At 38.2% G+C, this 12,354-nt stretch overlaps 1 protein-coding gene across 1 annotated transcript in view; it reads right to left on the minus strand.

Moving 5' to 3' along the window:
- NSF (N-ethylmaleimide sensitive factor, vesicle fusing ATPase) overlaps positions 1-12,354 on the minus strand; it is a 191,256-nt gene that overhangs the window by 66,594 nt on the left and 112,308 nt on the right. Inside the window, 1 exon segment of the mRNA XM_036755634.1 lies at positions 11,377-11,510. Within this exon segment, the coding sequence (XP_036611529.1) occupies positions 11,377-11,510 (134 nt within the window).

Below are 12,354 nucleotides of genomic sequence, written 5' to 3' on the forward strand. Positions count from 1 at the left end.
TTATCTTTGGTTAATCATTTCTGTTTTAGAGAGGTTTGAAAGGCTTAGGGAACAGAGAAAATGTCTAGTCTGTCATCTTGTTGCTTATGTGACCTGGGAGTATGGTTACAATCAACTATACCAACTGTTCACCTTTAACATGGGAGCAGTAGCTCTACATATTTTCCCGTAACATGTTAAAAAAAGGATAAGCAAACTATTAGTACTTAAATGTGTGGGCAGAAATGGAGTTTTCGAATAGGAAGGAAAAAGGAAGAGAAACTCCTGAACTTAAAAGCATTATACTTCTAGGCTTTGTGCTTTCTCAGGAGCTATCTTCATCCTTGGAATATACTCTCTTCTCTCCTATGCTTCTGAGAATCCTTAATTTTTAAAAATATTCAGCCCAAGAGCCTCATCCTTTGGGAAGCCTTTTCTGATCCCCCTTCCTAGGCTACATAGTACTCTGCCCCTCCTCAAATGACCCTACATTTACTCATGTACACCTCCCCTTAGTAAAATCTATGCTCTTTAAGGGAAGGAACCATTGTTTGCCTTTCTTCCCAGTGTCTTGCATAGTGCCTTGCATATAGTAAGCACTTCATACATTTTTGCTGAGCGGAATTAAATATGTGGCTTCCAGAGAGATGGGAGGCTTCTCTCTCATTGCTATAAGCCAATACTAAAAAGTAAAATCTCACTAATTTAAAATTTGTGATTACGTGAAAAATACGATTTTTTTTCCTTCTATCTATGAACTGTTTGCCAATAAGAAGCTTAATAGTATTGAAGGCTAAAAATGTAAACTACTTAAGAAAGCAAATTTTTCAAGTGGCTTAGTAGGATCACGAGCAATTAAGACACCAATTACAAATTATTTGTATCTACTCATTAAAACAGGCCCAAAGGATAGTGGATAGAACTCTAGAACTCAATTCAGGAAGACTTGGGATCAAATCCTCTCTCACACCCTTACTAGCTAAGGGATCCTGGGCAAATCACTGTAACTTTCTGGGCCCTAGACTTCTTAGTTTGTAAAATGATGGAGACTGGACTCGATGACCTCTACAATCCCTTTCAGGTCTAAATCTATGATCCTATAACATCACAAGACAGTACATATTTGGCTTAGTCTACATGTATTTAAAAGTAATAAAATGAGGATTTTTCTGGTTAAGATGGCATCATATAAGGTCACAGAGAAGCCCAGCTATCCTACATAAACTGAAAACAGTTCAAGAAAAACCAATGGCAAAGAAATTAAAAAAGAACTGGAAGTCAATCCAGTCCAGAACTGCACAGAAAGATGGACAGAAGGAGATGGGGGTGAGACAGAGGGACTCAACTAGAGAAGCCACTGTCAGATCAGGTAAATGCAGAAGCAAATGAGGCAAGCAGAGGGTCATTCTGGGGAAACTAGCTCCAACTACAGGGGCCATAAACTGGTAGATGTGGGGAAAGGAAAGGAGTATAAACTCCTGCAAATGGATCTAATGTCATCCAGCACTCTAAACATGGGCATCACAAGGAAGCATCAGCTTTAGTAACTGTGCGCCTGGAGCCAGATCCTGGCTCTGGCCTGTCAGAATGTAAGCAGAGACAGAACTGTCCTCCAGAGAGGTCACTACACAGGGAAAGGGGGCCTGGTGGTATACTCTTGAGAGCACTGGGAACCAGAACAGCAGACAGGGCAAATTCAGCACTTGGGCACTAGCTTCAGGAGGGCAGTGTAAGAGGCCTGAGACCAACGTGATCTCCTATATTCTACTGCAGGCTGTTAAAGCCACAGTAGAGAATGGAGCCAGCTCCAGACTGAGAACTGTGCAAAGAGAAAGAGATTAGTAGAGGTCTGAGGCCACAGAGGGCAACCAGGAAACTGAGAAAGAAGCCAGGGATTGAGGCAGAGGGTGGAGCCAAATACTGGCCTCTTGCTTCTTGAAAGATAAGTGAAAACGAATTAATTATTCATTTGTGTGCCATAATATAAAAACTACAACAATACTACCTAAGTTAATTTAGAGATTTAGTGCCTTGTCAAATGACCAAAGGATTACTTTAGAGAACCAGATGAAATGAGAAACAATTTATCTTTAGAAACAAAAAAATCAAGAATGTCATGGAAGTTCTTGAAAAAAAAGTGAGATGGAAGGGAGTATAGCAGTACTAGATCTCCAACTACACTACATACCTGTAATCATCAAAAAAATCTGATACTGGTTAAAAAAAAACTGAAATGTTTGTCAATGGAACGGATCAGGTCCACAAGATCCAATCAATCAATCTACAAGCATTATTATGTACCAGATACTATGCCAAATGCTGGGGACGCCAAAGAAGGCAAAAACATCTCTAAAAATTCTCCTATCCAGCCATATTGGCCTGTTTGCTGCTCCTCACATATGACACTTTTGTCTCCAAGCCCTTGCACTGGTTGCCCACATACCTTCCTCCTCTCCTCCACCTTAGTTTCCTCAGCTGCCTTCAACACTTGATTCAACTGGACCTTCTGCAAGGAGCCTGTCTCTGTGCCCCCAGCTGTTAGTGTCTTTATCTTTGAGGTGACTTTCCATCTACTTTGTATATACCAAGTTATTTTCATATCTGTCTCCTTTATTGGAATGTCAGGTACTTGAAAGCGCGGATTGTTTTTGTCCTCCTTGGTATCCCCAGCACTTAGCAAAGTGCTTGGCTTATAGTCAGCCTTTAATAAGCAACTGACACAAATATGTAAGTATAAGAATCATTAGATGGTTGTTGTCCTTCATGCTCGAAGAGGACCAAAATGACATCACTATGTCAGGGTCAAGTTATAGTGTGTTCAACTGTGGCTGATCAGACCAATATGAGCTCGGAAGGCTCTACCCCAGGCTGGGCACAAATAGTCCATATGAACATTTGGAGCTACAACATATGAAGTCAGTTCTCAAATGAAGAAAAGCATGCTATCAACAAAAGTATGAAAAAATGCTTCAAATCATTAATAAGAGAAATGCAAGTTAAAACAGCTATGAGGTTCTACCTTTCACTCACCTGTCAGATTGTCAAAGATGACAAGGAAAATTACAATTGTTGGAGAGACTGTTGGAGGAAGAGCATACCTCTGAAAGGGTACAGCCATTGTGGAAGGCAACTTGGAACTATATCCCAAAGTCACTAAGCTTTACATACTCTTTGACTTAGTGACACTTCTAGGCATATTTCCCCCAAGGGATGCATATGCACAAAAAATGCTTATAGAAGCACTTTCTAAGTACAAAGACTTAGAAAGTAGGTGGTTACCAACTAGGAAATGGAGAAATAAGTTATGGTATATGAATGTGCTGGAATATTGCATCCTAAGAAACAATCAAAGGGCTGGACTCAGAGAAACCCGGAATGATTTGAGTGCAGTGAACAGAACCAAGAGGGTTTTTATAAAGTGACCACAACATTAAAAGAAGACAGCTTTGAGACACACAAATTATGATCCACACAATGACCAATCATGACTCTAGATGACTGTTGATAAAAACACTTATGGAAGAGGTGATGGACTACAGGTGCAGGATAAGACACACATTTCCAGACATGAATGTTGTAATATAAATGTTCTGTTTGCCTACATATTTGTTACAAGAAAGAAATTTATGGTGGGGGTGGTGAGGGGAAGGGAGACAAAAAAATAAGGGGAGAGATAAAAGAAACACCATCAATAGGACGTTTAAATAATAAACAGAGGAAACCAGGAGAGCGTTCAGAAGGAGACATAAGCTGAGCAATTTTGGTAGTATCATTTTAAATTTAATATGTATTAAAAAAGAACAAGCTATATGTAGATTTACAGTTTCATTTACAAGCCCCATTTTCAGGCCTTCTTTGTATATGGAAATGATTTTGTTTATAATTTTCTATTTCTTCTTTTAAAATGTTTTTAAAGTAATAAAACGGCATTTAAATTTTTTCTATAAAACCATTAATTCAGGTGGGCTTCTCTATAATTAATCCACAGGAGTGGAGTTTTCCTATAATTCTGAACTCTACAAACTACAGCCCCTGGAAAGTATTAAGAATTCTCTGAAAGTGAGTGAAAGAAATCACCTTCCCAAGAATTGTAAAATGTGGTAAGTCACTCACGGTCTGAGAAGTCAACATTTTAAAATATCTTTTTCCATTTGTGAAGAAAAAGAGACAGTGGTAGAAGGTAAACCAGAAATATCAAAGAATGGCATTTGTATTTCCCTTTCAAAAAGAGAAGATCTTTTACAACCTGGAAAACTCAGCATCTTTGGACTGGTTTGAGCCCTCAGGGTCTTTGTCAACCTATCATTAAGCAACAATGTGGAAATTATTCACAGGGAGAGATTTTGCAATATTTCTAATATATTCCTGAGACACCTTTGTTTCATTCCTTTCTCTGTTATGTATTTAAGTTACAGGGTAGAGAATGTTTATCCCCCTCACCCCAAGAAAATCCAAAAAGAGAAGCGATCTGGTATGATCCTAAATTTTTTATAAAGTTGGAGCAGAAAGACTTTTTTATAGCTTTAAGGTACATGGAAGATCCAGACAGTGTGAATCATAACTCTGAATAATTTTGAGTAAGCTTGTATAGACACTTATTTTTATATTCTTTGGAAACTCAAACTCTACCTTGAAAGGCTTCAACAACTTAAAGATTAAATCATAAGTTATTAAGTCATTAATTTAACCATTTAAGCCTCTAAAATCAACACACATTCCCTTCCCCCTCAAGTCAATTTGCAAGAGATTAAAATAATAAAAATGATAACATCTTATACTTACAAAGTACCTTTGATCCCAGCCCCAGCCTAAAATAATTCGGTAAACTTTATAGAAAAGTAGGACTCCTTCCACCCACAACTCAGAAAAAGGCATATGTAAAATAGGAATAGGCACCTAGTTAAAAACCTCGGAGTAAACAACATCAGAGAATAACTATTGCTTCTAAACATTTACACAGGAGAGATACGTGGAAATGCGATTATATCTAAATGAAAATTGGCTAGAATTAGTTTTTCAGTTAGATGGATTTTATAATGAACACAGATTTGCGGAGGTTTTTTTCATGCTTAATCCTTCATCTAAATGATACACAAGAAGTACCAAAAGTACTTCTTGGGGGTCCTTATTCATCGACCATCTCCTCAGAAATCACTAGCCACACCGCATGACTACCTACTTTTCAGCACAGTGAATGGCAGTAAGTAGTAAGTGCTTAATAAATTCTTGTTGACTTGTTGATAATTCGATCAAATTCATTTCAATAATCTTTAAGTATAAGGTAGGTACAGGTACTGGAGATATTTGTAAAAACTAAGCAATAAGCTATACCTTCAACGAGTTCACCTCCTGTCGCTTTGGCAGGCCTACAGACCATCTGAAGTTCACAGTACCACCAGGCATGCTTCTAGCCTCCCCAGGACATAACAGGCTCCTGTTCATGCCTACAATAAGACGGGTTTCCAGAAGACCTCTTCTAGGACACACCAACAAGGCAGGACAGGCAACTGAGGGCTATGCCCAAACCAGGAAGATCAACTGTGAACATCTAATGAGCTCCATTCATGATCAGCCCCCATCACTGTTGCTCCTTCTGGATTCATTTTCCACTAGGATCCTGTGGATGCCATTCCCTTTAACTCTCCTCATTTCTATGATACCAGACCCCTGACTGCCAAAGAACAGAATCTCTTCCTAAAACCAGCTGTTCTCTACTACATTCCTATCTACCTCAATCTCTCTAGATCTGCCTGCTGCTTCAACTGTGCCCTCTGGGAGTCCATAATTAAAAAACTTCTCATCTAACATTAGTTCTTCTCTTGCTCCTTCCATCTTCTGGCATTCGCTGAGACTTGATTCCCCTAGGATGAAAACTGCAACCCTGGATAGCCTTTCCCTGTATTTTGGCTGCACTTTGATTTCTACTTTAAACTCACTGGTTAGGGTGAGGAAATCACTATCTTCCTTGCTCCCCAAAGATATTTTCAGACCCTCCCTCTGTTGCCAACACTTCGCAATATTTCTTCCTCTGAAACTCATGCAATTCAAATTTATCACAAAATCCAGATTCTATCAACCATTTCCTACTGACTCCCCACTTCTCCAGGTTTTCTTTCCTTCCCCAATGAGTTGTCTCTGGTTCACAATTTCCATGTACTTTAATTCCTGCCCTCATTCTACAGGCATTCAAAATACATGTTGATGTTCTTCCATATATCCCAACTTCTTAGTTCCTGAATCTATTCAACACCAGGGACTTGCTTCACCTTAGCCACACACAGAGATAGTCATATCCTTGATCTCGCCATCACCCACAAATGTTCCACATCTGTACTCAAGAACCCGGAAACTACTTTATAGAATCATAATCTTTTATCACTCCCTGTGCTTTCCTCCTTCTAAACCTATTCTTTGTCCTTATCATGATCTCCAAATCCTTTTTACCAAGGATCCTTACTGTTTTTGTGTCCTTCTGGCATTCTGGTAAAGTTTATGGACCTTTTCTCAGAAGAATGCTTTTAAAAATACATAAAATATATAGGATTTAAAAGGAAACCAAAGGTTAATGAAAATAAAGACATAATTTTTTTTTCCCTACTGAAGTTCATGAATCCCCTGTAATATACCCACAGACTCTTTGGGAGGCTAGGATCCCAGGTTAAGAACCCATTCTATACTATCCCAGATACACTGTCTGGATACACTGTCTTCCTTTTGAATCCCAACCACTTGGTGAGCCAGTTTAACCTGACATTATCCTATATTACCGATACCTTTGTTCACTTGTCCAAACACCAACCAAACCTTATCAAACCACAATCCTAGATTATTTTCACCATCCAATTCCTTTGATCCTACTTACATATTGCTGAACAAAACTAGGAAATTATAAAATCATGCTGAATCAGTCAACTAGCATTTATTAAGCACCTATGATGTCCCAGATATACCTACAGTGTGCCAGATACTAAGTACTGAGGATACAAAGGAAAAAAAAAACAGCCCCTGCTCTCAAGGAGCTCACAGTCTAATGGGAGAGAGAACTGTAAACAACTTTATTTACAACAGAACTACTAACCATCCCACTATCTCAACAGAAATCTTGCCTCAGACTTCATCGAAAAAATCTGAGGCAATTAACCAAGAATTCCTTCTTCTCCCCTCTTCATCCTCTCCTATCCCTCTGATAACTCTCTTTCCTCCTTAACTATAGTCTCTGATAAAGAGGACAACGTTTCATCTGCCAAAGGAAATCACTCAACATGTAAACTTAATTCCAACCCTTTACATCTTTTCCAGTACACAGATCCACTGGCATCCCTATCACGTCCTCATCTTCAATATCTCTTCATCTACCGGTCCTTTTCCAGATGTCTACCAACACACCTAAGTCTCCTCCATGCTTAAAAAAAAATCCTTACAAAAATGATAAATGTTGGAGAAGATGTGGGAAAATTAGAACACTAATGCATTGCTGTGGAGTTGTGAACTGATCCAACCATTCTGGAAAGCAATTTGGAACTATGCCCAAAGGGCAATCAAACTGTGCATACCCGTTGATCCAGCAATACCACTACTAGGTCTGTATCCCAAAGAGATTGTAAAAAAGGGAAAATGATCCACATGTACAAAAATATTTATAGCAGCTCTTTTTGTGGTGGCAAAGAATTGGAATTTGAGGGGATGCCCATCAACTGGGGAATGGCTAAACAAGTTGTGGTATGTGAATGTAATGGAATACTATTGTGCTATAAGAAGTGATGAGCAAGCTGATTTCAGAAAAACCTGGAAAAATTTATGTGAACTGATGCTGAGTGAAGTGAGCAGAACCAGGAGAACATTGTAGACAGTAACAACCACATTATGCAATGATCAACTTTGATAGACTTAACTCTTCTCAGCAATACAATTATCTAAGACAACTCCAAAAGACTCGTAATGGAAAATGCTATCCATATCCAGAGAAAGAATTGAGCTGAAATGTAAATTTAAGCATACTATTTTTTCTTTTTTTGTTGTCAGTTTTTCTTTCTCATGGTTTTTCCCTTTTATTCTGATTCTCCTATAAAAACATGACTAATGTGGAAATATGTTTAATATGATTGTACATGTATGGCCTATATGAGATTACTTGCTGTTGGGGTGAGGGGAAGGGGAGAAGGGAGGAAAAAATTTGGAACTTAAAATCTTACAAAAGTGAATGTTGAAAACTATCTTTACATGTAATTAGAAAAAATAAAATACTATTAAGTGGGAAAAGTGCTAAGATGCAGGAAAAAAAGATCAGGGACTATGCCATTTTTAATCTCTGTAATCCTAGGAACTAAGACAGTCAGTCATGCATATAGGAGCTGCTGAAAAAAAATGCTGAGTTTAATTTTTAAAAAATACTTACTAGACTCTACCATATCCATTCCCTATCATCCTGTATCTCTCCTTGGGAGGGAGGGATAGAATTTGGAACTCAAAATTTAATTTTAAAAAATTGTTTTAACATGTAATTGGGGGAAAAACAAAATATATATAAAAAAAGAAAAAGAAAAATTCTTTTGAAAAAGTTATTGATTCTAGGTGTAATCATGTCACTTCCTTAACTTGATAAAGTACAATGAATACTGACTGCTTCTAGGATCAAACATAAACTCTTCTATATGGCATTTGAAGCCCATTTCAATCTTTCCATTCCTTTAGCACATTACTCTCCTCTACCCACTCTACTATCCAACCACACTGGCCTACCTGCTGTTATTCACACACAACATTCCTACTGTTCTTTCCATACCATTGCATTGTCTGTTTGCCATACCTGAAATGTTCTTCTTTCTTTCCCCTTAGAATCCCTGGCTTCTTTTAAGACTCAGATCAAATTCTACCTTCTGCAGGAAGCCCTCCTTGGTTGTCTTACCCACCACTGCTCCTAGCACCTTCCATTTCAGCACCATCCTACTCTACAGGGACCAATTTATGTCCATATTATGGATCTCCATTAGAATATAAGTTGCTTGTTTCTTGTGTTTCAGACTGGTGTCTTAAAAAGAAATTTTAAAAAATCTTGTATCTTAGGGTATCACATCAATGTTAGAGGAACTGCTTAAAGTTATAGGAGGAAGAGATAAAGGCTTTGGGCATTAGGAAGGAGGGTTTGGGAGATGGTGTGAAATTGACCACAGGGAAGAAGTATCTTAGTCAATTATCAGTCACCCTTTCATCTAGTCCTATGAGAATGGGGCTTTAATAGGCCTTTGGGCCCTCTGTGATGGGAGTTAGGGCTAGACTGTGGTATTCCGGAAAGAAAGCTGCTCTGAAATCTGCTCTTGTGTTTAGTGGAACCTCTAGATACCCTACACTGTAGATGCCAGGCTCTGACTCTCTCAGGATGCAGTCACACAACCTTGTTCTTCCCCAATCTCTCTTAAGGGAAGTGGCAGTAGAAGGAGGCATGGGTTGGTAGTGATTGGCAGCTGTTATATATTATGGGTATAGGAAACGGACTTAAATGCAGAGCAATCTTATTGGGAAAAAACAATACGTGATGCAGAGAGGGAGAAGTCATTCCTCACTCCCTACCCCCCCCCCCCCCCCACACCCTCTCTACCTTAGCTTTCACCCAAACTTGTTTTTGTATTCACTGATACTGTTTTGAAAATAAACAACCTAACCCCTCCTCTTCCCCCCACCACCCACTACACTCCACAAAAATAAAGACCATGAGCTCCTTAGAAGCAGATGCTGTTAATGCCTTTCTTTGTATCCTCGTTCCTTAGCACAGTTTTTGGCACATATTAAGAACCTAGTAAATGCTTGTTGATTCTGGGGTTGTTTTTTTAGACTTCTATAAATATCTTTTGCTTCCTTGGCTCTTTAAACATTTTTTTTTACTAATACAAATAAGAATTCCAAAGTTCTGATACACATATACTGACCAGATGGAATACACATAATAAACTTAACCCTTCAATAGTCTGCAAATAATTGGTCAAGAAGTAGTTAATCAAAAGAAATCTGGACACAAACCCTATCCCAACAATATATTCTAGACAGCCAAGAAGCAATTGTTTGCCACCGAGACAAAAGGCTAAGTTCTCACATTTCATCTCTTCCCATATGCCACTCTCTCTCTTCTACCTGCTCCCTAAAGAAAAACTAAGGTAATCTTGGCCCACATATTTACAAGTTCTTGCTCTAGAAGCAACGAGAGAAGAAAAGCATCTTGGACTACTTCACTAGGTAGCAATCCAATCCTTAAGACTACTGTCTCTCAAATCCAAAATAACCTCCCACATTTCCTTGTCTTATTGTTCATATCCTTATAAAGGCAAACGAGAGAAAACAGAATTTAGTTGAATAATAATAAGTACAGCTAACATCCATATGGTGCTTTTTAAGGTTTGTAAAGAGCTACTCATGTTATCTCATTTTGAACCTCACAAGAGCCCTCTGAATTAGGTGTTATTATTATCCCCATGTTACAGATGAGGAAACTGAGGCTAGGAGAGGGTTAAGTGACTTGCACAGGGGCACAGAGCTGGGCAGTGTCTGAGGCAGGATTGAAACGTGCATGCTTTCTATGTAGGGATGTTGCTGGGCATATTGGAATACCAAGGAAAACATTGGCTACCAGACAGTAAGTGGAAGTTCCTGTCCTTGGAATTTATTTTTACCTTTTTCATTCCTTCTCCCTCTCTTTTTTTCAAAGAATAGACACCAACCCATCTTGTATAACTGAGATTTTCACCTTCCTGAAGATAAGAAACTGGACCAAATGATCTCTTAAGGTCACTTTCTAGCTCTATGATTCTATTCTGTGTCTCTCTATTCATTGATGCTTCAGTGCCCAGCTACAGAACACAACAGTCCTTAGCTATGTATATAAGGGAAAGAAAGTGTAGAAGGAAGAGAAAACAGCTTTAAGTTGCTATCACAGGCAGCATACGGCCTTCCTCATTTAGTCATTGAGAATACCCTCACTGCTCTTCAATACTGCTCCTCAATTTGCCTGGTTTTTATTCATGATAAGGTGACATTATCATCCCCTGATCTGGTTTGCAGATCATAATATGGTATTTTTTTCCATTTCAAGTGCTAAACAGCACAGTCCTGTGCATTCCCTCAATGCCCATCCTTCCTTCTCTTGTCCTTAGTGAATGTATACTCAAAAGAATGAAAACTAACTTTAATATCTGCTTTAAAAAACGAGTTAAATCTATTAGAAAATAATCACCTACTGTACTCCAAAGTTAGTCATTGATAGCTTCTGAAATATTCAAAGCACTGCTACCCTGAATTCCTTCAGATACTTGGTAAAGACTATATTACATTCAAGAAGCATCTTGTTGCTATAGCAAATAGGTAAAACCAAAATAAAAGGAATTAAAAATAAAGCAAAACTTTTGATACCTTCTTCATGGCCTGACATTTGGCTGTTTCAGAAAAGCCAATCATTTTATCAGGGGAACAGATCTTGATGAAGGGGAAGTTGGATTCCTCTGAAATCTTTGCTGCTAAGGCTGTCTTTCCACTGTGAGGAGGCCCTGCATAAAGAGACAACACATCAGCTAGGATAGTAAAAAAAAAAAAAAAATGCTGGGCTAAACAAATGAGAAGAAAACAAAGTTTAAAATTTTATTAAAGAGTACTGAGGCCTTAAACTAGAACCTAACATTTCTTGCCACAAACCTCATGGAAGCCACTCTGTCTCAGCAGCACCTATATTTAATAAACTGATTAGCATTCCCCCCTACATCTGGTTACAAATATGTCCTTATTTATAGTCTTTTAAAAAATTTGATTAAGCAAGGAAAATGTAAATTTTCTAACTAAAAATGTTTTATTACCCCCCTTCTCCCAATGAAAATCTCTTTAGGTCTCAATTTATATCAATGTTTGTCATTACAGGTCTGGTCAAACTACTTGTTTCTAAGAATTGTATAACCTAATTTATGGTTGTGGGAAAAAATGATGATCAGAAAACCAATTCCCTTCCCAAAGATGACATACCAAAAAAAAAAAAACCTTTCCTTCTGATGAAGATCAGTCACAAAATTTACTCTTGGAAGGGGTTTTGTCATACAAATTTAAGTTTGAGTTTAAAGACTAATTAATAAAAAAATTTCTTGGAAAACCTTTTTAAACTCTAAGATGCTAATCAGCCAACCTTCCTCCTTAGATGATCCCTTGATACCTGTGGTGCTTCAGTCAAAATACTTCACATGGGGCTCACCTGGCCAACACTACAAGCCTCCCTCTAAGGGAAGGTCAGGTACTTGTATTCTAAAATATCTCTATTTTTCATTTAAGTAAATAGACTCCTGCAGGTTAAATGACAAGTTCAGAATCACACCATCGGGAATCATACTGCACATCAGCTCAGGTCCT

This window comes from Trichosurus vulpecula, chromosome 4, assembly GCF_011100635.1.
Source record: "Trichosurus vulpecula isolate mTriVul1 chromosome 4, mTriVul1.pri, whole genome shotgun sequence".
NCBI lineage: Eukaryota > Metazoa > Chordata > Mammalia > Diprotodontia > Phalangeridae > Trichosurus > Trichosurus vulpecula.